General features: G+C 40.4%; 1 protein-coding gene across 8 annotated transcripts in view; it reads right to left on the bottom strand.

Moving 5' to 3' along the window:
- The window catches only part of BBS9 (Bardet-Biedl syndrome 9), a 473,863-nt gene that overhangs the window by 371,124 nt on the left and 76,055 nt on the right, over positions 1 to 26,684 (bottom strand). For all 8 annotated transcript variants that reach the window (XR_003093361.1, XR_003093362.1, XM_025200564.1 and 5 more), the window contains one exon: positions 2,488 to 2,669. Coding sequence is in view for 6 of the 8 variants with exons in the window: in XM_025200564.1 (XP_025056349.1) it covers positions 2,488 to 2,669 (182 nt within the window). In the remaining 2 variants the exon portion in view is untranslated. The remainder of the gene's footprint in view (positions 1 to 2,487; positions 2,670 to 26,684) is intronic.

Below are 26,684 nucleotides of genomic sequence, written 5' to 3'. Positions count from 1 at the left end.
CAGGTGAGGAAAGTCCCATCTCCTCTTCCCCATCCCCTCTACATGGCCAAGAAGGCTGCTGCCAGCCAGCAGGGAATGGCAAAAGCAGGGTGAGTCCTAAGACAGGCTCCTGGGTGCCAGGGCACTGCACTGTACCAGTGGACAGTCCCATTCTCTTTCCTGTGGCCAGCAAGCCTAGCTGCTGCCACAGGCAGCAAACTGCTTGCACCAAATCCTGGGCTCCTGAGACCCAGGGCACATGCTGCTCTAGGGGAAAGTCCTATCCCCTCCTCCTTCTACCTGGCCAGTAAAGATGCTTCAGTGAAGTAGCAAATTGCTGGCACCAGAGCCATCAGGGAATGGGTTAAATGGCATGGAGCTAGGATAGGTGGAGAAAATCCCATTCATCCTTCCTGCCCTTCCCCCTTCTTTCCCCTCTTTTCTACTGCAATAAGGGAGCATAATATCCAGCCGGGAATGAGTTAAGTATTATCTTGTCCTGAGCTATGCTGTGTAGAATTCAGTTCTTCTCCATGCAGGGCCAGCTCAGTGCCACAACCCCCCTGCAGCAGCACAGAGAACTACAGCAGTAAAAGCCTTGGCCTGTCTTAAAGGATCCTTTTAAGGCCTCTCGGAGCCATGCATCTCTGCTGCTTTCTTCACTACACTCCTGCCATACTTGTTGTAGTCCCGCACCTTAAATATCTTAATCGGTCATGTTGCTACTTACGGTTCCTAAGGCAAGGATTTTGTGATGTGTTTATTGGACCAGCTGTATAGTTGTACTTAACATATAACAAAATAATGCATGGTCCAATAAAGTTATATTAGTTTTTGCTTCAATCTCAGACTGAATGCACCATCCACATCCCCCGTTTTCAAAATCCCAGATCCACCCATCTAGATAGTAACTCAATGCTGACCTGTGTTCTAGAGTTTTGGTAATCAACTAGCCCCAGTTGCGAGTTATTTTAAGGATTTGAGGAAAAACAAAACATAAACCTATAAAATCCAAAACTGAAATGCATTTATGTACCACCAAGTAAAGGTTCCTGTTTTAAAAGGGATTTTCTGAAAAGCTTCAACTAACACAAAATCTTACTAAGATTTCAAACTAATTCAAACTAACTCAAAATCTTAACATGTTTTTTTTTTCCAGAAAGAAGTCAGCTTGTAGAAGACGACCGTGAATTTGCAGAACAAATTAAAGAACTCATTCATTTAAAAATTCATGTTAAAAAAATCACAGGCAACTTATCAATTCCAAAAGATCCATGCATGTAAAATCTTATATACATTTATATAAGAAAAAGAATAAAGAATAGCAGAGTAGCGGTTTTGCACTTTCTTTTATTTCATCCATGTTCTTGGCATAATGTGCACTGAAAAAACAAATGACAGATATCTGTCCATTGACCTTGCATTTGCAGTAAGAAATACAAGTTGCTTTACTGGAATTTTGGAAGCACATACAGCTTTAATAACTGGTTACTGGCTTTATAGTTTTCAAAAGAAGCAGAAAACACTGCAGGTAGTAAGAGTCAAAAAATAAAATACAATTTTCAAACTTCAGTTTAATCAAACCACATGTATTCAGCCCTGTGCAAATACCAAGGAGTAAGACTGATTTTATTTCTTATTTTCTTTGGCTTCCACTTGCGTCCTGCTTTTATTTTCCTATTTGCTTTATCATGTATTTTCATATAAAAAGCAGGAACTGTTTCTTTAATGTATTTTTAACAATATATTTAACTGCTCCTAGGACAGGGTTTTAAATTAATGCATTTCACCTAACAGAATTGTCTTTCACAATTCCCCAGTAAAACTTCATTCTTGTGAGATTCACCATACAAGACCATCATATTATTTAAAAACTGAACTAATAATATAATCAGGAAAGAACTGTTTGCAAACGTTCAAATTGCGTGCATGTATATTCCAGTTTGAAACAGTTGTTTATTTAGTAGGCTGAAGTACATCTGACAACTCATTTACCATATTCAAGTATTACTCTTTTTTTAAAAAGTAACAAAAAAGCTACTTTACACAGTCATTTTTGTTAATTACATGAAAGTAAAGACCCCATTTGAAATAAAAAAAATAAAACAAATGTTGCCAAGTTCTCTTTCTGAAGCCTGGAAAGTACATTAAACTATTTTTTGTGAAATTACTAAAATTTTCTCAACTTTTTAAATAAACAACTACACTATCAATTTTTTTCTCTGAATGCTCTGTGATCTGGAATAGTGGAATGCTTGCAAGTTCCAACAGGCATGATGAAAAGAATAATACCCTATGCATCCAAGAGCCACAGAGTATATGGCTTTGTTTCCTCACCTATAATTAAGAAGCAACAAAAACTTCTAAATGGAATTTATTAAATAGTATATTCCCTATGGACTGTAAATATGTTAAAAGTATAGTAACTTTTTGAAGTATTGAAAAGAGCTAACTAAATAAGAGCAAAGTGGTGGCAACTTTGTACAGCTCTGTAAAGAGAGGGTGTACCTTGTGTTTTTGTGGCCTCCTTGATGATCTTCTGAAGTTCTTTCATTTCTCTGTCTAGCTCTTCATAGTTCATTTCTCTAGATTCAACTTTAGGTGCCTGGAACACAGAAGGATCGGTTCCGAGGTAGGAACATTGAAGGTGCCCACTGTCACTGAGAGTAACTATTAGACCTTTCATATCTCTACATAAAGAGAGACAAAAAGATCATTAAGACATTAGGAAATTACACCCTTTACATCAATTACACAGTTCAATATGGATGCTCTTCATTCTGTCCATAACAAAATGTCTGCCATTTTAACTGTATTTTTTCCTAAAGTTTCCATCTGATTATTTGACCAAAGAAAGAAAAATTCTTTTATATTCACATTGTTATCCCCATTTTATTCTTTTTAATTATGTTTATTAAAACAGTGGCTATACGCCAGGCCCTGGAAAAAACAGACTATACAATCCACAATCCAATCCAAAAGAACTATTAAATATAAATAAGCCAGACACAAGTACTGGAAAGAAGTATGATAAGGAAAGAAAAAAAATTGTGGCCGACAACGCGTTAGTTCCACAGATTCCCTTGTTATTTATATCCTTTCAAGTGAGATTAATTGACATGGGGGGGAGGGTTGGATAGATGAAAGAAAGGAGCAAAGAGCACCACCTGTCAGAATAAGGAGCCAATCAGTGGAAAGATGTCAACAGTGAAAATTGCAGTAAGCAGTCTCCTAGGTCTTAACTTTGGCTCTTCATGCAACTGCTGTGCCAGCTCTAGACTCCCAACTAACTCCTCCTTCTTCCATTTGATTCTGAAAGACCACATGTGCAGGGAAGAAAGGACGCATCCTGGTTCCTATCGCTCCCCCACGGACAGCTTCCTTTCTTTCCGAGTCCAAAAGGTATTGATGGAATTGCCCTAGCTACTCCCCATTTTAAATAACTAACAAGTAAATGAAAGCTGCCATCCATTTTGCTTAATCTGAAAGTTGTCATAAGTAGACAGAAGACTTCTCAAATTGTATCAAATAAAGAATAGTATTTTCTGCTAGTATAAGATAACACTAAACTAGTTTCTATCCTGCTTTTAAAATGGTTGAGCATATAAACTTTGGGGGTAGGGGTTAGTGTTTTTCTGTTTTTGTTTTTAATATCGTGGTAAGAAAGCACAGCCCTGACCTGCAGAAGTATGTTCCAATGCCAGTCTTGGATCTCTCTTCAATAGGACCTGTCATAAATGATTTTTTGTAGAGACCAAAAAGTTTCAGTTTGTTCCCTAGGTACAAAGATCTGCTTAGATAACCAAGGTGAATGCACCATTCCATTAGAATAGCAAAGCCTTCCTAGAAAATTTCATTGCATCAAAGCTCATGCCTCCTCATTTTTTTTCTTTCAGAAATTGCTAAAAAAAATTGTAAATTGAAAACTAATTTTGAGCACCTACTCTAATAAGCCTACTCCTATGAAGTTATGCATATCCTCTTATGCCATAAATATTAATATTACGAAAGGAATGAATAAAATTTTCTAGTGGCGTTCTGTACAAATACAAACATGATCTGAAGCCACTGGAGAAGCCATGGTGAACTACACTCCTCTTCCAGTGCCTCATTATTAACTATATGTCTCCCCCAGTCAAGGACACCCTGGTTCAAGAGGCTTGGTCTTCTCCACAGACCAGTTCATTACAGATTTATCTACTGTCCAGCAAGTCTAAAGTGGTGGCAGCAGTGGCAGCATATGAAGTAGATTCCAGTTCTCCCCATCTCTGACTCCTGGTTACTCACTCACTGGCTTTGGAAGAGACAAACACTGACATTATTCCGCTAAATACCTTGTCACAAGGATGCAACAAAGGAAAGGAAAGGATCCCAATTGTAACGAAAGCTCTTAACAAGGATGGTGTTTCCTCTGAGCACAATAATTGTTTACCTGTGCAAATTCTTGCATTTACTTATTGGTTACAGTCACAGGCAGGACACTGAACTAAGTACATGTAGCCACTTTTTTGCCAGGAATTTGGTTTGGTTCACACACCTTTAATGGAGCTGCCACAATCAACTGAAGTGACTTGTAAGTTTTTAAATATGCTCCCCACTGGCTACTGTACTGAATGTAAAAAAAATGGGTTGGCTATCAGAATGCTCTTTGTACTTACTTGCCCACGAAAGGGTATTGATATGCAATCTGAGGACGCCTAATTTTGCAATATAACAGGCATCTCTCTTCAGAAGCAATTCTGGTAAGTATGTTATCACACATATTTGGGACAAAGATTCTATATAGCACTGGAAACCTTCATCACTGGTGGTAACTGGCTACAGATTACTACTACCTAGAAAGACCTATGCAAAGATCAAAAAGTTCAGGTGCAAAGCTCTAACATGATGGTAAAATTATAGCCAGAGCCACATTTGTTTTGACCCATGGGGGAGCAGTTCTATGCTCTGGATTCTGAAGTTCTTTATGATTTTTGAATTCCTGGATGTGACATTTTGCCTAGCAGGTGCCCAGCTACAAACATGCTTATTTCTCCGGACAGTGCACTGAATGGCACAGTGTCTTAGAATGTAATATGAAATGTGTGCCTTACTTTTACTACTACTAGCCAGTTCTTAATAAGCTGGATGCTGAGACTGAGTTACAAGAAAGAATCTCCTATGGGAACTGTTGGTACTCCCAACCCTCCTTTTGTTTTTGTCATGTGAAGGATTTTGTTAGTTTAGAAGAAAAATTAACTAGGTTTCCTTAGAGCTTCTGTTCCAGATTACCCCTTCACTGGGTTTCTAGGTTCGCAAAGTTATTTTTTCTTGAATAATCTTGGTGTTGGTTAGTGAGTGCAATGCATTATGGTTCTAGCCTTGGTAGCAATGGTTGAGTCCTATTACCTCAGCAAGGAATTTCTCTATGGGAAGGGTGCTCAACCCCTGGCCTGTAGGCCAGATGTAACAATGGAGACATCTCATCTGCCCTGCAGCACTCCCTAGAGGTCAAGAAATTTGGTGGCAGGGAAGTAGTGGCAATTAGCACTACCAGTGCTCTTCCGCTGCCAAATTTCCAGGCCCCAAGTAGCAGGATTAGATTAATAGATTCTAGGGTCAGAAGGGACCTCAGTGCGCCATCTAGTCCGACCCCCTGCCAGGTAACAAAAGGGTCACCAAACCATCCCATCCAGGTGCCTGTCCAGTCTCCTCCTGAAGACCCCCAAGGATGGGGCACGCACCACCTCCCTTGGAAGCCCATTCCAGCTCCTGGCCACCCTGACTGTGAAGAACCTTTTTCTAATGTCCAGTCTAAACCTTCTCTCCAGTAGCTTATGGTCATTGTTCCTTGTTGTTCCAGGGGGTGCCCTAGTAAACAGATCGTTGCCTACTTCATGTTGCTCTCCCCTTATGAATTTGTACGCCACCATAAGGTCCCCTCTCAGCCTTCTCTTGGAAAGGATGAAGAGGTTAATGTCCCTTAGCCTTTCCTCATAGGGCCTTCCCTGCAGGCCTCTAATCAGAAGAGTGGCTCTTCTTTGGACCCTCTCCAGGTTGTCCGCATCCCACTTGAACTGCGGTGTCCAGAACTGGACACAGTACTCCAGAACTCTAGGCCTCAGCAACACTAGCATCATGCACCAGATTATGCCCAAGGATAGGATCCAGGCTGTGGATCAATCTGGCCAAAAGGTTGAGAACCATTATTGTAAGGCAGGGGGTACGCATACTCCTGGGGTACTTGGATCGGTCCTAGGAGGTACGTGCAGGCAGGCGGGGATGGAGCACCACTGCCTCCCAGGAGCAGGGCTAGAGAAGGGCAAGGGCAGGGGCACCCCTCTGCAGGGCAGGGAAGCTCGCACACAGCAGCCACTGCTGCCACACACAGCCTGATGAGCTTCCTTGCCCCACAGAGGGGTGCTGCTGCCCTCACTCCAGCCAGGTGAGCTTTCCCACCCTGCCCCAGCCTGGCTCCTGGGAGGCAGCGGCACTCCATCCCCACCCGCCCACACGTCTTCCCTGCCTCCACGCTCAGCATCTGGCCATACGTCACCACCCCAACCTCCCCCCATGCTCAGCCACGTTCTACCCGCCACCCCACCCCCCCAGTGTCCAGTCACCGGGGATACTTAGACTAAAAAAGGTTGAAACCCCCTGTTCTAAGGTTTCCTTAACTGCTCCTCACGTATGAGGATGCATAATATAACCCTTTAGGATGACTGATTGCTATTTATAAGTTTAACAACTTCCTTATAGTCACCAGAGGTTATACCAGGACAGAATCCTAGATAGCTCCCTTCAAGGAAGAAGGATACTTCCAAATTATAAGCCACTTGTCATCCTGTAGGCTCTCCTTAATAAGATGGCTGCCTATCCTGGAAAAGTCCTGCATGGCTTTTTGGGTCACATATGTGCAATACTCACCCACTGCAGGGGGAGGTAGCACATTACATATCCTAATCAGAGATACTCAGCTAGTAAGGGCATGATCTGACTACTTGAGAAAATAGCTTGCATCTAGTATGTACAAGCCAGACAGGCCACCTGCCTGACACTCCCTAGCATTCAGGTAAGTATTATAAACAGCCTTTACCAAACATGGCTTTAGTCAGTGAATCACAAGTCATTTTGAATATGGATAGGGATTTCTAACTCACCCCTCTTGCAATCCCATGATGGTGGGGTTTCATGAAAAGTGGAATCCTCACATACCTCTGATCTGGATATGGACTGTCATAAGTGGCCTTATACTCAAATGTAGAGCTAAGTCTATTGAGTTAAGAAGCTAATAATGCTCCTACCCTTAACAGACCCAGGGTAGTTGATAAGAAGGTACAATTCCCATTTCACTGTTGCTATGTCAGCCCCATTTCCTGAAGGAGAGGGGGGAGGGGTCACTGGGCAGAAGGGAACAGGAATGACACTGAAACTGGAGAGAACACTTTACAACAAAGGGCTTCTCAGTACATCCTGACATGCTGAAGGGTTGAGGATAGACAATGAAGCTGATAGGAGTACCATGAAAGTTCCCCAGCAAATGCTTCCTCAATGGGAGGGGAAACAAAGGAGATGGGCAAGATAGTGTCCTCCTCATTCTGAAAATTTCTCCAAGTGCATTTGTTAGAAATACAGTCACTTAAGGTATGGGGCGGGGGGGGGGGGGCGCTCAATATGCTGATCTGACTCTGGGCTATGTGCCATGGCAGTGCAGAGGGGTCAACTGCTATGAATAATGAGGGCAGAACCAACTTCCTGCAGAGCTCAAATGCCACCTCACATATGGAATATTGCTTAACTTGGCCAAACATCTGAAGAAAGATCTGCCATGCCCGCGTAGGGGCACAGAATTCCCAGAAAGGAATCACTGAAAGAGCAGGTGCAGGAGCTGAAGCCACCATGCTGCCAAACACTTGACCCAAAAGGAAGAAAAAAGAATTACTTCTACACTAAAACAAATACAAATTCAAAGGTACAGAAAAAATGGATGAGAGGAACTGAATTGCTAGCTTATTCTACCAAAAACAGCAAACTGCTGACAGAGCATAACAGTTAAAGAGTTTCTAGCTACAAATTTGAACCAACTCCAAAATCCGTAAGTGAAGGTATTAATCCATTGGGGAAGGAAAAAAAAAGACAAGGAGGAAGAAGACTGAAAAGAATTATCTAGGAGAAGGATTCATGATCAAGTACTAATGCATTAAACAACCTTCAACTTGTCAGAGTCATCACAGCTTTATCATCATTAATGAAGCTGTATCATAATGTCAAGTATATTATGTTCAAAATCAACTTGTGCAAGTCTCTATGAATATTTGTGTGACAATCAGACACTTGGATCTGTAGCTAATTTGCTTAAACAAAACAGACTTCTTAGTAAACACACATACACATGTTTGTATGTATGTATGTATGTATGTATGTATGTATGTAGCCTATCATAAATTTTCCTTCATGACTACATTTTGGCACTCTAAAAGAGAGGACATAGAAAATTGACACCAATTTTAAAACTCTTCTGAAAATATGAACCAAGGAATCTGCCTTGAGATAAAATCTATGGCCATTCTAGCTGCTCTTCCAGTCAGTAAGTTTTTTAAAGCTGCTGTGGCTCAGGAGACAAATAGGGTGTTTCAGGAAATCAGCATAACAAGTAATATTCTTAATTTGTTTCTGTTGGCTTTTTCTAACGGCTTCATGCTCCTGCTAGTTCCTAAAGTCTATGGTGGTTTCTTAGTTATTTAAAATAAAATATACACACATGCATGAAAGCTGCCTTAAGGATTTCTCTCATTTCTTTCATGCATTGGTGGGTGCACTGATATGAAAAGGATGTAACGATCAAGTTGTACCAAATGAATTATGATGTATTAATTTCTCTGTTGGAATGTTAGTCGTCCAGTTAGATTGTTTTATTTTCTCAGGCCCTTAAAAGCTGTTTAAATCTGGGGTTTGTATTTAATAGTTTTTATAGCAGTTTCCCCACAGCTACTGCTCTCAAACATTATCCCTGCAAATGCCATTACTTCATTTGGCACATTTTGCACACAATCTGCAATTTCAATTACTTGTTAAAATTTCTTTTATTGTAGACTCTTTTACTATACATCATGCTACAGTCAAAGTAATGATAGACTTGAAGAGACACTTTAATAGTGAGGAACTCAAAATATGAAACAAATTATTCTGGTATCTAAAATAACTTTATAGTACAAAGCAACTCCTACACACATATGGTAATAATTTGAAATTCTTTTATTGGATTCTGGGTAAAAATATTGGCATATGCTTTTTGTATGTCTTCTCTTACAAAACAAATTGTTCACAACTTAACTTTGTAACAAATTCAAATGCTTTGGATATTTCTAATTGTACAGTACCAAATCTACCATTCAAATAGCTGACTTAATAGAATTACTGATTCCAGTGCTCAGATTTCTGGTTCAAAACAAACCCTAGTCCAACATGGTCAATTATCATAGTCAATTATAAGAATTTTAAATAAATTTAGTTCATATTACTTTTATTTTCAAATCAGTCTTTTCATGAATTATAGAAAATCCTTCTTAAATTTGAGTGGCAGCATTTGTAACCCACATAATTAGAAAGCACTACAAAAATGCTTCTTACTATTATTTTATTTCCTGCTATTCATCAATTATAAAGAAAATCATTAAGAAATTAACTATGCTAAACACTTTAAGTCTGATTCTCTTCTTCAATCTACCAAAGTATTTCTCGCTTACACCAGAGCCAGTGAAATTTCTTCTTTCTGGCACAAACATTTTTCAAGCCACAAAGCACCTAGAAAGCACCCAATGCCTCACTACTATTCTTCCACCACTTTAACTGCAGCTATGTAAGGCACTCAATAAAATGAGATCAGAACAGTAAAATAAAAGGGCTACCTAACATGAAGAAATGGGAGCAAACTTAAAACCACCTCTGAAAAGAAGCTGTTTGACACCCATTGCTAGGTTTTTCCAAGATCGACCTAAAAAGAACTCAGTGCCAACTACTCTTGATATTTAATTGGACCTAGGTACCTAATGAACTTTCTTAGGCTCCTATGAAAATCCCATTCCTCATGAAAAGTCTTTGATTAAAGTTATAGCAAAGGAAGGAAGGTAATGCTTTTACGGGAAAGACCTCTGTTCAGCTCCTAACATATGGAGACAGTCTAAAAAGAAAAGTCCACTTGTTCACATACAGAGATTATTTTAAGGTCTTTTATATAATATATTTAGTATATAACTAGAGTGCCAGCACAAAGCATAAACAATATTGGTGTGATGCTATGTGGTGAATAGTAGGGGTGCGTGAAATGGGCCATATTCAATTTGGATTTGGCCTGAATTGGGGATAGTGATTCAATTAATTGATTAGGATCACTGTCCCCAATTTGATTCGGTCGAATCCGAATCTGAAGATTCGATGCTGACTTACAGAATCAGCGATTCAGCCACAGACACAGCTTTAAATGTTTTTACTACATACCTTGAGGTACCAGGTGTGGCTTGTGAATGCTGCGATGCTGGGGTGGATGGAGTGCCCCATAGGAGCGTGGGGGGGTGGCCCCCGCATGCTTGGTGGTGAACCCAGAAGTGGTCCACCAGGGAGCGTGCTGGAGAGCCCCCCGCAGCCTCCCGGCTTGGTGATCAGTTGCGGAAGGACCACAAGTGCCCCCCAGCCCCAGGAGGCAACAGTTGCTGAGCTTGGGGAGTTGCAGGGGGGCTCCCCTGCATGCTCCCTGGCAGACCCAGAAGTGGACCAGAAGTGCTTCTGGTTCACTTCCAAGTCTGCTGCCGAGCATGCTCAGAACTCCTGTGGGATGCTCCATATGCTCCACCATCTCAGCATTTACAAGCTGCCTGGTACCTTGAGGTATGTAGAAAAAACATTTAAAGCTGTGTCTATGTCTGAATTGCTGAATCCTTCCGAATCAATTCAGAGGGTTCCAATTCGATTTGGAGAGATTAAAGAGTCTCCTGATTCAATTCAGATTTGGAGATTCGGCCACTAAATCGGGCTGAATCTCCGCCAAATTGAATCAGGGACTGAAGCACTGTTCAGCCCTAGTGAATAGGTTGTGCACTACTACTGTTCAGCCCTAGTGAATAGGTTGTGCACAACCCTAGTGAATAGGTTGTGCACGGCCAAAGCTTCGCACAGCCCTAGCAAATAGGTTGTGCACCTATCTTTGTAGAAAGGTGAATTTCACTACTTGTGGGGAAGAGGGAAGGCAGAAAAGACTAGTCAGCAGACTAAAGTGTCAACTTTCAGTCAGGGATTTTAAGGGACTGCTACTTAAGGAGGTACATGAACTATATAGTTAAAGAAAACTTTTAAAAAGTGAGATGGAGCCTGATAGTATCACATTAGGATGCAAAGCATAAAGGCCAAATAAATGAAAAATTAACAACTAACTCCATGAATCTGCACTTCCTATTCTGCACAGAACATGGAAAAAATGTTCAAAAGAAGTTGGACAAAAGCAGATGAATGAAGCAAAAGCAGAATATGGCTAAAATGATTATCTAGAATGCTTGCTGACTCTCCAGCTCATACCTCCAACAAATCAAATCTAGAGCTCAGGTGGATGATTGCAAAAAATGTGCAACTGTAACCTTTTTCAGGAATGTGATTTTTGCATCTTTTGTTGATTACAACAATACTATTCATTATTCAGACAACAATGCAACGCTGATTTAAAATAAGCTGCCTACAAACAAGCCATACTAACATGCCAAATCAGATAAAGGATTTTGTTGTAGGGCATCTCCAGACACCTTCAGTCTTCATAGTTCACTTACTTAGGTTATATATTCTTTGTCCAGAAGGTCAAAGCCTGTCCAATGAACAATGAAAAAGCATGAATCTCTCCAAAGGTCAGGGGGAAAAAAGTGATGCAGGTTAGAGTTTCATTTTCCTTTTCCTGCCAAGTTAAAAAAAAAAAAAAATCCTGCCAAGTTTGGGTCAAGGATTACTACTGCCACCTGCTGGTAATCACAATATGTTTTCAGGATAGCACTTGAAACAAAAGACAGCCAAATAACATTAACTTGTAAACATGAAATGTCTCCTGTTTCACATTAAACAAGAGGTATTTTTAAAGGCCAATTAGTGTAACAGCTTGACAATCTATACACAATGAAATTGTAGAAATTCAGTACTGTGCATCTGTTTAATATTTTCAATTGATTCTTAAGTTATGGAACAACAGATAACACTAGCAGACCAGGCAAGATATCTTAAGCCCATATTACAAGTTCAACAGATACAATTAAGATTTTTCTGAGCCATCCAAATTAAAGAGAGTGTTTTTATTTTTAAATTTAATCAGATGAAGAGAGTGTCTTCCTTAAGAGGTACTAAAAATCTCTTAGAATAAAATGTTATCTTTAAATAATATGTATTTTAATACCACAACATTTTTGGCACAAACTGCCACAGTAGGATAAATGCAGGAAATCCAAAGTTAGGGGCAATGCAGTACTAAGTTTTCAATTACCATTTCTTTTTTTTCCTCATCCACACAAGATAGGTGGGTAAGAAAGGCTTGATCTTGCAAAAATAAAACTAAAATGAAGGATGAGTCTTAAGCCTAAATTCTAAAATACAATTAATTCAGCAGACAGTCTACAACCTCCTCTTCACTTATAGTTGGAACCCAATAGCTAAGAGGAACAGCTGTACTAAGTGAAAGTGGGTATGCAGTCAGATAAGCAAGCTTGATGGCTCTAAACAAGAGCAAAGCCTTCAGCTTAGCCCTTCAAGAAACAAGGGAAAAAGAATAATTATTGTTCATTTTCCAGGGGTGGATCCAGGATTTCCTAGTGATGTGTGCAAGAGGCAGGTACCCCACTGCTCCCAGCATCATCCCCCAACCAGTGCAGGTGCTATGGCAGTCTCAGGACATTAGGACCCTAAAGCAAGTAAAAAGCCCCCCTTCCCTTGCCCTTTGTGCTCAAAGGCACATCCCAGCCCCTCCCCTCCCTTTCCTGCCTTCCCTCACTTGCTGCTGCTGCTTTCCCTGCTGTCCTGGGGGGAAGGAGGAAACTCCACAGGTTTCTGCCTGCCCCAGCTGGGCTGTATGGGGGGTGGGCTCTGCTGGGGACAGGAACCAGACAGTGGCAGCAGGGATGGGAAGCAGAGCTCCCCCTTCCCACACCTGCTCCTGGAGGTTCAGGCTGGGGAGAGGAAACTACTCTCCTAGCGTGCTGTTGCCACAGTCCCCACTCCCCGTTGAACCCAGTCTTTGTGCAGCCTGGCTGGGGTGAGCACAAGTAGCTCTTGTGCTTCCCCACCCCTGGGACAGCAGGAAAAACAGCAGAAGGGGACAAGGGCTAGAAACTAGAACAGATATTGTGTGATATGCAATAAAAATGAGCATATTTTGGCAACACTGACAGATGCTTAACTCCACACACTGTCCCTTTTAAGTCTTCTGGCTCTCTAGAAAGTTTTTAGTCATGAATGCGTACTAGCAATATGTACTGCTAGGCACATATAATGTTTGCCGGATCAGGGCCCTAGTTAGGTGAAGAGAGACACCATATATTTTGTAGCACTGTAAACTGGTTAAATTAAAAAGTTTCTTCAAAGTATCCTTTAAAATGGCAATATTTTATACTGCCATCTCCTGCCAACATAGTAGTAACAATGATGAAAAATATAAATTTAATCATGTTCTTTTCTTTTTTTTTTTTACTTTAATAAACATTTCCTTAAAGGAGGCTTGGTTTAAAATGGAAAGAGGTTTCTAGAATCATTGTGTTTAGCTTGTCTGTAAGAATGTGCTGCCTGATCTGAAAACTTAAATAAAAAAAATATAGCTGTGCGTCATAACTGGCATCACTTCTGTTAGAGCCCCTCTATACAAAAAAAAAGGAAAAATCTTTCAGCAAACTATAAACTTTGATTCCTGCAGTTTTCTTTCCATAAAACCATGTAATAAGTGTTAAGTTTTGCTGTTTTTATATGCAAGTTTTGCGATTTTTATATGGTGATTCTTTAACAGTTGTGGTGATGTCAGTTATAATAAGGGATAACAGATGGGTTGGAATGAAGAACAAAGTATTTTCTAGCATCTGGATAGCTCCAGAAAGTGAATGAGCAGGGCTTTTATCCTTAACTCCACCCACTACTGCCTTCTACGCGACTGCATTTTTACATCTTTCAAACATTCATTCAGTTATAATCTTTCTTCATATTATTCTAGTGAAATTTCTTCTTGTGCCTTTTTGCTGCTTGGATGGACACAGCTGCCCAGAACACATTTACCCATCTACACAGTATGCTACATTTTTGCAGAAGAAAACATGCCTTAACTTCACCTTTGATACACAATCAGAATAATATTTTCTCAATTGCTGATTAATCACAGATACTAATTTTCTTTTAAAAATAGTGAAAGCTGAAACTTCAAAAAGCCAACATAAATTTAGAACTGCTTCAGGGTCCTTAACTACAGTATTTTGATTTCATACAAAAGCACTAGTCAAACTGTTGGTCAGTCTGGGGAGTGTGCTGCACATGTCATGCGGAGCCCATCTGAGGCATGTGCTGCACAGACTCCTATTCCTTCCCTTCCCCCCCATGCCTGTGCTTGCTCCCCTTCCATCTGTCCCCCCTGCCACTTGTCCCACTGTACCCTTCCCCACCCCTCTCCTCCATCCATGCCTATGCCTGAACACCACCACTTACCTGCTGGGCAACTGTGGCAGCAGCTCCAGGGAAGGCAGCAGCAATGGAGGCCCTGCCTAGTCCTGGCCCCAGCCTGGCCAGGCAGAAGCAGGGGCGGCAATTCCAGACCCAGTCAGATCAGGGCCAGAGGAGCCCTGCACTTCCTGAAAGCCACAAACTATAGGTCACCACTGTGCACCTGCCCCCACCACGAGGTCTTCCCCTAGCACCTCCCAACACCAGTTTCTGCCATCTGCCCTGGGCTGGTACTCAAATCTAAGAAAGACTTTCTCTCCCTACTTCTCCATGTTGATTCAGGGGGAAAAAACCTCATCTTGCATTCAAGTAAATATGGTAGTACCCATATGCATAAGACAGGGACACACACACACACACACACACACACACACACACACACACACACACACACTTCCTTATGTAACTTCTTCTGGGAATCGGTTGGCTGCAACAAAGGCTGGGTTCAATTTTGGGGTACTAATTATATTTTTCCTTGGCTCAAGCCTCCAAATAGATAGCTAGCTAACTAGCTAGGGCACAGTGTAAGATTGTATGCAAGTTCTTTCCACTTTCTCTCTTCAGTGTGGCTACTGAAGAAAATACACACTTTACTCACCTGAATCAAAAAAATTAAATAAGAATAACAAATTATTTAAAAATATTGTTATTAGGCAGCACTCAAAAATAATTGAATAATCACTAGATTAATTAAACAATCTTACTGGAAAGTAGTGGGGGGGGTTGTTGTTTGTTTTTTGAAGCACTGTTACATACTAAAATAACTTGGCAGTCAGCTTTACTCAAGAGCAACACACTATTCTTCTTTTTTTTTTAATTTTAATTTCTCAACCTTGGGGAGAAAGAACCAGTTTGTTGGGAGGAAGGGGGGGCAGGGGAGGAGCAGGAAGGGAAGAAGAACTGATGGAAGCATTAGGTTAGAGAAAGCTGCATAATCCTAAATTCATCCCTCCCCTTTGCAAACATGTTTTTGAACCTGCAGGTAAATTGGTAGGCAACTCCTTAAAGGAAGCCAGGCATCTGCACTACTTTCATAGTTGTCATGCAGGCAATTCCACAACCAAATCACATTCCAAGAGGAAAAAGCAGGCTGCCTGCTCAAGCTTCCGTCTCTAGGCAATCACCTTACGTCTGGTAATCACTCACCAATGTGTGCTCTTTACCTGGGGCTGAAAAACCAGAAACATCTACCAAATTGTTCATTCACCACACATCACAAAGCACCTGGCTACTTCCACAGCGTGCACTTGGGAGGAAAGATTTCTTCAAAGCCTATGGACATCAAATGGGATTTTATAGCATGTAATGACAAAGCTTGTCATAAAATTATGTGGTCCTTTTGTAATTTCTATTACAGGACAAATGGAAAACAACTGTGTGTAGACAACATTTAAGCTACTAATAAGGCAAAAGGAGATAATATAGTCAGAGACAACCCTCCTGCATCTCTTGTGACCAAAAAACTAGAAATAAGAAAAAGTTTGTTTCTCACTGTAATAGTAAAACAAAAACTTCGGATGTAATAATTGTTTTGTTTTCCATCACCTAACAAAAATTTGAAAAATAACATGCAATACAGACGGATTCATTCTTTCAGCCAACCTTTTTAAAGTTATACAGCAGTCATGGTATTTTTATATTTGGACCTATAAACATAAGTCTCCATCCATGCAAAGGTTTTACTATATTACTTGTATCCTCAATTAACTCTCTCCTTGGGAGAATCCTTAAGGAAAACAAATGTCAGCATGATCCAAAATATGAACAAAGCTATTCTATGATTGTGCATGGGGCACACATGGCATGGGGAGAAGATGTGCACATTAAGTACAGTAGAGTAGCACAGAGGTCATGGTTCACACCACTAATGTAGAAAATGTACAGGGGTACAAATGTCTTGAAGATTAACAGAATTAAGTGAGAATACAAACATTAAAGGCCAACTGAGATGCATTCAGTGTCATCTACTTCAGGAAGTGATGATAAAAAAAAGACTGAACACATGACTTTCAGGCACCGGAGTCAATTTGTAGATCTGGTAAGTAACGGAGAAATAAAATGTTTACAAACTGATGAAATAACAGTTAATACAGAAACATGGAATGTAACAATATCATTTTACAGGATAATTATTGAGAATGTAAGAATAATTACACTTGAAATCCAATACAGCGTTAAAGTGTGATTAAGCCTTTTAACTGGCACTTTTTCAAGTATTTGTTTACAAATTAAAATTCTCTTTTTCAACTGAAATAAGCATACAAAGATATACATATTCTATCTTAACACAATTTTAAAATGCTGTATGTAGGAATATATTTTAAAATTCTGATTTTTTTCCCCTCTTGAAGGTAATACATTACTTAGTCTTCATAAAATACACTATTCTGTTACCAAGTAAAAATGATATTTACTTGTTAGATAAGTGAAAGCAGAAGCATGTACTTTAGAAACTTTCACCAACTTGTCCATGCCTGTCATCCCCTAATAATAAGGAGCACTGAACATTTTAAGAAGGTATGTACTTAATTCTGTGGGTTTTCTTTTACATTTGCTTCAGCAGAATCTCTCTCCCATGAAGGGCAAGTCCAGTGCTTTCACTCATGAATGAAAACTACCTATAAATGCCTCATAAAAAAGGAACTCTGTGACCAAACTGTAATTCTCAGATGACCCAAGTGTGAGACAAACAGAATACCCCAAGAAAATCTTTGCGTTTTTTTGTCCATTAAACAAGCCACTCTACTGGTAAACATATACAACCAAATCCTGAGCTGTGCTTTTCCAGTTCGGACCTTCCAGTCAATTCCTAGTACAACAGTACTTTAACAACTTCATTATGAAATAAGCAATGCATTTAAAAAAAAAAAACTGACTGAAAAAATGAGCGTCTCAAAAGTAGAAAAGTAAAATGAAATGGAAAAATTTACACTGCCAAAACAAAAATTTCCTTTAAACCTTGAAAGGAAGTAAGGTTCTTGTCAGAAGGCTTCTTAAGGGAACACAAAAACAGACCAGCAATTTTTCCTTCTCCAAGGATATGTCACCTTTTCTCAAATCCAAGACAAGGTCCATACCCCCATGTCCTGCCCATCAGCATGTGGGAGAAATACCTTGCCTTGGATCCGAGTACCAAACCGGGGCAGGTAGCAGCTCAGCTCCAGGTTTGGCCCTGAGCTCTGGGCTAAAGCCAGAACTGAGCCACTGCCTGCCCCAGACAGGGTTGGCTCATTTTACATTGGAGGGGTCTCACAAACCAGGACAGCATGGGCAAAAGTGGGAAAGGATGGGGAAAACCCACATGTGCAGCACAGGGGAAGCTCACTGGAAACTGAGCAGCCTGCTCCTGTCCTGCCTTACCTTCTGCTTTGGTTCCAGGCCCTCCAGCTCTGAGCTGCTGCCGCTTATCCCTAGCCAGCCAGGGCCACTGCTGCTGCTGCTGCTGATTGCCCCAGAACTGGAGCAAAACTGCAGCAGAAGGTAAGCAGCAAGGGAGGGGGCAAGCACATGGGAACAGGCAGCAGGGGTCAGGCACTGGTGGGGGGGGCAAGAGCCAAAGGACCAGATGGCAGGCACAGACATGGGAAAACAAGTGGGGAGGAACAACAGGGTGTAGGGGGACTTGAGGAGGAAGTTTTGAAGGGGTAGGAGGCAGGGGGTATATGGCAAAAGAGAAGGCAGCAGGGGAACATACATGGGGGAATGGGGAGAGCAGGGATCTAGTCCCTCGTCCCTTGCTGTTGCTTTCTCCACCACAGCAGTGGAGGGGTACAAATTTAAGACAACCCCCAATAATTAGATTCTAATAATTTTCCATGTATAGAATCTAATTATTGGAGGGTCATCTTAAATGTTATAGTCATCTTGGATTCAGATAAAAATGGTACTCGAGCTTTTCTTGTGTAGAATTGAGTAGCTAGAAAGATATCCCAACACCTTAAGAGTGAAAATTAGTGGCAACAGACATTAACAAAACGGATGCAAATTTGCAAAAGAAAGCAAGTGGAGAAAAATGTAGGGGTTGTTTGGAATGGGGGGGCAGGAAAAATAATGCAAAGTGAAGGCATTTTGTATACCCAAGTATAGTGCAATAAGCTTGACAGACATTCAAAAATAACCAAAAAAGTAAATTAAGATCTGGTCAGCTTAAAGGGATATTCAAGAAACAAGCTCCATGAGTGGGGGTGCATATGTTCTATTGGAAAAACAGGTTTTGTAGTGTAGAGAAATCAAAATGGAATTCCCTCTTTGAGATTAAGCTATTACACTTTATGAGTGGAGTTAAGACCACATAGCTACTTTTACAGATGCCTGTGATGGAAATAACTCTGTGGCAAGCAATCTCAGCTGCTTTGCCTTGGATTAGGAAGGTATGTCAAGGTATTCTCAGGGTTCAGGCAGGCCAGGCCAGGCCATAGCAATACAATCAGAGACACATTTAAAACATGGTCCACTTATAACAGTATTGCCAAGTGAATTCATGTCAAATAAAACCAAAAAGGGGTGGGTCTAAGGGTTTTTAGTCTACTTAAAGATAAATGTCAAGGACCTTTTTAAGACAAGTACATGAAGACAAGATAAGTATTCAGATTATAAGAGTGGGGAAAAAAATACCAGGTAATTTGTTTTTAAAAGATGGCATTCTGCCACCACATTGACAAATAATTTGACATGACTGTGAAACATAGCAATATCCTTAATATGAGGAACAGCAGCCACTAGAGCCTAAAGTTAACCTCAATATATAAACTGAAGTCACTGCCAACAAGGAAATGACCTTCCACAGAGAAATTTGTGCCCATGGAAATTTCAGTCACCTTTGTCAATCCCACACTGATATAGACCTTGACCCTACACAATCAGCTGGAGTTGTATAGATAAAAAGGTGAAGAGGAATCTGCTCTTTAATGCCTCAGAAAGCACCAAGAGTAGCGGAGCTAAACTGCTGAACACAACAGATTGCAGGTGATGAAGAAGTACAGGGGCCTAAATGAAAAAATGGCTCCAACAGGACAGAGCACTACACATTCCTAATGCACAAAGAACCTGAAACTGCTACCAAAAAACACTGTTGAGCAATTTTGACAGAAACTAAGCATAATAAGATATTCATATTTTTACCCTGCACTAAGTATATATAGAATGGGAGTCCTGAAAGCCTCTATGCACTGTCTTACTTCGCATCTCATTGCTTAATTGTATAATTCAGGGCTGTCTGCAACATCTCAGCAACCAGGGGCTTGCATCCATTGTCTGTGGCTTCCTCAGTGACACAAAGTACACTGCACACACACCCCTCACTGCAACCCCTTCCCACTGCTGCAGTGCCTCATGCCATAAGGGCTTCTCTGCACCAGGGTTGCCAACTGTCTAAATTCTTGGACAGGCCATAAAAAATTAGGCTAAAAATGCCTCTCCATAAAAATCTATAAACAATGGAGCTGTGCATAAAAAAATTAAGCAACCAGAGCTTGACTGAAACTCTATCCTGAGAAAAAATCTGGAAACAGTGCTGAAGGACAGACAGAGCACAGCAGTACCCCTTGATGTCTCAGCAGGAGTGCAGCACCTTGAAGGGAGCTCTTACCAGGGCTTTTCTGCCTCACTACAATCTTTGTACCTCTACTCTTCCACTCCCACCAGCCACATGCTGCTGCCGCCGCTATGTCCCATCTGTCTATAACACTGCTTGCCTCAAGGTTAGGCAGATACTATAGTTCTTCACTGGGAAGTGGTGGGGTGGCAGGTGGGCAGCGGGGTAAGGCTGAGTGTGGGCTGTGGGGTGAAGAAGGAGCAGCATGGTGCAGGGTACAGTTGGGGATTATGTATGCCCCAGGGCCTTCATACAGACTCTAGAGGAACTCTAGTCACAAGTGTGGAAAAGTGCTGCCACACCGGAAGGCACAGAATATACAGCATAAACAAAGTAAACCTATAGATGCACTGGCATTTGCAGATTCACCAGAAAATAATTTTGGATTCGCACATGCAGATACAACATATTCACATCTCACATCTTGTTCCCACCTTTTGAAATTATAAAGGTATAATGCACATCCTGCAGTTCGCTCAGGTGGTTTGCACTTCCTTTCTGGGTAACATCGATCACCTTCTTGGCAGTTTTCATAAAAATGTGCTGTACCAAGCACTATGTCAGATTCATGTTCACATTTCCTTCCTGTATAGTGGCCACCATTCTCATGAACATAGTCCTGGGGAAGTGGCCCTTCATCCACACTGGATTCATCCTCAATGGATGTAGGTAGCTCAATATTATTAGGTCCTGGCCAGTCAACATTGCTACTGTATGCGTAGCATTACTGGTTATTGCTGTAGGTTACAAAGCTAATGGATCAACAAATGGGACTCCAGCTGTTGCTGCTGTGCTCTGTCTGGTAGTCATGCCTGTATCTGATAATTGGTGATGGCACCAAATAATATTAGGCGCCACTTGTACTGCATAGGCAAAGGACCAATTTGTGTACTCACAACTGCACACTGCCATTTATTAAGCTCTTTGTAATCATAGGCCAATACTTCTTGGCCTACAGGTCATTGCCGAGGGGTGCCTATTCTCTTTACCGTGGCCTGACTTATTTGGCAATTTCTAATATGTTGCTGCTGAGATTCCAGACCATCAACAGCATTGCTGGCATCTCATTCATTGTAGCATACATTGCATTCCAGTATACTAGAAGGTAGCAGGCCGTCTTCTGCTATCTTGACCCTACCTCTTCCTTCATAAATAACATGGCATTTTTGCAAGACTGAGGAAATCATTCAGCTAACCCATTTGTGGCTGAGTGGTATGGTCCAGAGCTTATATATGCCAGGTGCCATTTTTCTTCATGAACTTTTGAAACACATGTGAACTGAATTTGTGGGCCACTGTCAGTTAAAACTTGTTCTGGCAATCCTATCCTTACAAACAGACTTGATAATTTTTCTACTGTCTGTGCTGTTGCAATGGTTTTCATACAGAAAACTTCTGACCATTTGGAGTGAGTAACTACTACCACTAGACACATCATCCCTAAAAGCAATCCTGAAAAGTCAATATGGAGACACTGGCGGGGTGGTTGGGGGTGGTAATGGCACTGGTTTGGGAATCTTCTGTACCTCTTGGCATCCCATATGTTCCTCAACAAGTTGTTCTATTTGTTGGTCAATACCTGGCCACCATACAAAGCTGCTGGCTAGTGCCTTCACTTTTACAACTTATAGGTAGCTATACATACAGCTTTTCTAAAATTCATGTGTGCAGTTTGCTGGGAAAAACAACATAAATCCCCTACATGACATTCTTGATGGACAGTAAGTACATCTTTGCTTACATAAAAGAATACTAAATTAGGATTGTCCTTTCAGGGTGGCTTCATACACCTGCACCAGTATGGGATCTTTCTTGGTTTCTTTGCCTAATCATAGGTCATTGTGGCACACTCCAGCTGAAATAAATTAATAATTTCAGTAGATTCTACTTCTATTGCAGAAGGCTCCTTCCCAGGTAAACAAGAGAGTCCATCAGTATTTCCATGTATCTCTGTTCTTTTGTACTCGATATTGTAAGTGTAAACGGCTAAAGAGAACCCACTGGTGCATTCATGCCACGCTTGTCCTTTCTTAGGGTGGAGAACAAAAACTAAGGGTTAGTGATCTGTGACAAATGTAAATTTTCTTCATACTGGTTAAAGTTCTTCATTCCCCACACCAAAATTAAATCTTCTTTGTTCACCTGTGCATAATGCCATTCTGCTCCGATGAGTGAGTCAGATGCAAAAAGTATGGGCCATTCAGTACCATCATATGCCAAGGTATATGATATATCAGCCATTTATTAATATCCCTTCTAATTGTTATTTAACTGTTTCTGCAGGGACCTTTGAAAGTGCCTGCATCTTTAAACAATTCCAGTCCATGGGGAATCTCTTTTAACCATTTATGACCCCACAGAGTGGATCGCCCTTTTTCAATGGTGTAAGTCAAGAGATGCCACTTATTATTATATTCTACTGTCCTGACATTACCCCCTTTGGCACAATCTTCTCTTTGCGTGTGTTTTTTTAACACTGGTGTCTTCCTTAATTTTATATTTTAAAAGGTTTTTCATATTCTGAATGCGAGATAACAGACAGTGCAGAGCCTATATCCAGCCTTATTTAAAGGCCTTCCAAATCACCTGGGTTGTTAGCCAGATGGGTAAATTATCACCCTCATCCACATAATATAGGCCCAGACTAGCTATGTCATTCTCACCATATATGTCACTACTGTTCCTACTACATACACCTTTTTATTCACTTTTCTAGACCTTACCTTACTCTCATCTTTTAATTGTCTAAGCAGGGCACACTGTCTTTTTTACTACAACTTTGGCAGTAGCGTTCATTAAACAAGCAAATAGCTGGGGTGTTAGACCCTTTGCCAACTAACAGCACACATCAGGCTGCCACCTACCCTGATTCTTCAGCTGCATATTGAACTCATATTAAGTCATTCATTCTTATTTCCATATGCACTCCTCCATACAAATCTATTGCATCCGTTGCTGCAGTTTTCATAGCATTTCTAATAGCAAGAGCAAGTTAAAGGTGAGCTCTTCCACTGTTAAGAGCTTCCTTTGTATGGCTTCACTAAGTAGCCCACGCACAAATCTGTCGCTGAGGGCTACATTAAAATTGCAATGTTCCAACAATTTCCATAACTCTGTTGTAAAAGTGGAAATAGATTCAAGTTCAAATTGATTTCGCTTATGAAACCCAAACTTTTCTGCATAATCAACTTGGGGGCAAAGTGCCCTTTGACAATTTTCATTAATTCTTTAAAGGCTCTGTTTGCTGGGTTTTTTGGAGTGAGCAGGCTATGCAGTAATCTATACGTTTTACCTCCCATCAAACTCAGTAATGAAGGTACATGTTTCCATGGAAGAAATTCATTTACTTAAAAAAATGCTTCAGCCACTATATATACACACATAGGCCAGTCTTGCAGGATGCTATCATAAGCCTCAATTGTTTCAATTTGAGTAAACATTTTGGGTTCCAACAGATTTCAAGTACTCAATTGAAGCAAATTTCTCAGGTTGATTTTGTGTATTCCATACTCAGGAAATCTCATCCTTGTTCCCAGTTGTTATGTTTGTCTCAGAGCATTCATAACTAAGTGACTCCAGCCACAAGTGTGAGACAGAGCATTGTCAGACTAGTAGGTACAATGGTGTCAGACTAGCAGAATATGGTGTAAACAAAGTAAAACTATACATACATTGCCATTAGCACATTCAACAGAAAGTATCTTTAAGTTCAACTGTGCAAATATAACATGCTCACATCTCTCACATCAAGGTAGGGTGCGGGGGTGAGTGGGGGATCCCTGGGTGGAACAGTATAGTATTAAAACCATTGCCACAGTCAAACATAGATGCCAAGCCAAAAACTTTTCTTTTTTTTTTGATATTCTGATAAAAAATTTTACCGACAGCCAATATTTTTACTATACTTGGTGTCAAACCACTAAATTAGAACCTAGACTTTGTCCATGGCCTGGCAGAAGGGCTACATTTGCATTATGTAAAACATATCAGTAAAAATACATACAAGTAAAACAATGTGGCTGTCAGTAAAAAGTTTTCAGATCGTCAGAAAAGAAAACACATCTTGCCCAGCATTCTCCTATCACGTGGTCTCCCAAGCACTCCCACACAAGGCATCTGGAAGTACTGCTACCATGCATGCTTCCCTACCTTGCAGGGCTACCTAGATCCCACAGCCCCACAGTCCCCGGACATGCTGTCCCATGCCAAGAGGCAAGAAGGTGGGGGAAACCTGGAGGCTCCAACAGCAGCAACAGCTGGACTAATGGGGGGGGAGGTACATCCAGGAAGGTGTTAGGGTGGGGGACACAATTTAACCCCTCACCCCTGTTACAGGCATTTAGATAGGTTCTTGCTCTCTCTCTCAGCTCCTGAGCGTTTGCTTCATGAACTCAGGCCAAGCTCGAGAACTGTCTTCTTCAAGTGCCTAGGCTTCGCTGAAAATGCTTTTCCTTACAGTTCATTTTTGGAGCAGCAGCAAACAGCACTTCAGTGGCTAAGCTGCCCAAGTAAGCACAGCAGTGGAAAAATGCATTTACACTGATATGCACTCTGAAGTACAACAGTTTTGATTAATCCAGACATTTGCTTTGGGTTTAACCCTCCAAAAAAATCTAGGCAATCCTCTGCCAGGCACACGGGGATTCCCCTTTGGTGAAAGGGCTATCATGGAAACTACTATTTCTTACAGTGTAGCAGAGCAAAAATAAAACCAAAAACAAACAAACAAACAAACAAACAAACAAACCTATAAGTAATCAAAGGTCAAATTTCCGTAGCATTTATCAGAATTAAACTGTAATTAAATGTCTACTGCTACTACAAGCTTGAGTCAAAGTATAGGAAAAAAAGTAACATAAACACTCAAATCTCAACCCACAAATTGTTTGTAGCTCATGATTCCAATCAGAGATGTTATTGAATTCACTAACAAGGATCGCACAAATTTTACAATGGAAATAATAGGTCATAAGGGGACATCCATTTCAAATATGTAATTTAAACAACAGAAATCAATAAGCCGAACCAACATCTTACTAGTAAGTACTTAACTGTATTTTGTTTCTGGTTGCTTCCTAAAATTGACAGAGAAATCCAATAGTTTTCTTTGGAATTTAACTCCAGATGTTACTGTGGCAATTATACATTATTTGTATACGCCTACCATGATAGGGAAATACTGTCTTTTACATTATTATGAAAAAAAAATATGAGATCATAATGATTAAAAGGAGGAAAGAGAAAAAAAAAAGTCAGCAAAACAAGTTATTTAAGTAACTGGAATTCTCTGAAAACCCCAAAGGCTTCATCTTGGACACAGACTATCAAGATTAAAAGTGAAGTTTAGAACTTCCTAGATGAAGCAGTCATTATTGTTCCTGCCTCAATTGTCATTGTTCCTGCTTTTTCTCTTTCCATTGCTTCCATTTCCTGCACTGCATTAAATGCAAACTATTTGTCTTCATTTCCAAGGCCTTTCATGGCTTAATCCAACTCTAATTTATTACTGAAATATTAACTTCTGCTTCCAATGAGACTATCATTGTTCACTGGTTAAATTTTCAAAGATGCACTCTTGTGCTTTTTCCCATACTTCTTTTCAAGCAAGGGAATAAACAGCCACATCAACCTCTTTCAGGTCCTTAAAACTCCTCTTTGCCATGATGCCTACAAAGACAAGTTCACAATGATTAGGTCCTTTTTTGCTGATATCATGCTAACTAATATTGTTTCACTATTTCCCCATTCACCCTTTGGTAGATATGTTCTCTCTTGTTATCACAAGTTCTCTGCGAGAAAAAAAAATTAAAACTGTCATTTAAAACCCAACACAATGTAAATGTTGACAGCTCCAGATGCTGCAGCAACGATGTATCAGTTGATGCTTTTTTCTATTATTTAAACAGATAATCTTACTTTGTCATTCTTGCTATATTAAAAACTCATGGATATCTGAGTGTGGTCAAGTCTACTGATAGCAACATACATCAATGATTGCTGTCCACACAAATCCCAAATCCTAATTTGTAGAAAGGATAAAAAGATCTGCATTTTTTTCCAAATGCAGTTCTGGTGTAAGGAAAAGCAAGACAAAGGCAAAAAACAAAAGGCTTCTAGATATCAGATAGAAAAAAATAGAAATAATCTTTTAATAGTTTTTAAGCAAAACTCAGATAAAAGAGATGTTCCCACAGAGGATAACTTCAGAAGTCAATTTTGGATTAGTCAAGGGAGTTAAATTTTTCAAGTGCATCACATTTAACAGAAATCACTAGCCTCATTTTCTCAGATTCTGCCAACTGTGACAACGGTCCAGTGACAAGGTCCAGCACTAACCAGAGTGTCAGTTTCTACCCTGATTTTTTTTAGTCTCTTTCCTTAACCACCACTATCCCATTAATATTTTACTTGC

The sequence above is a fragment of the Alligator sinensis genome, unplaced genomic scaffold (assembly GCF_000455745.1).
Source record: "Alligator sinensis unplaced genomic scaffold, ASM45574v1 scaffold86_1, whole genome shotgun sequence".
Taxonomy (NCBI): Eukaryota; Metazoa; Chordata; order Crocodylia; family Alligatoridae; genus Alligator; species Alligator sinensis.
Note: the sequence above shows the minus strand (reverse complement) of the source record. Positions and strands in the feature narration are given on the sequence as shown.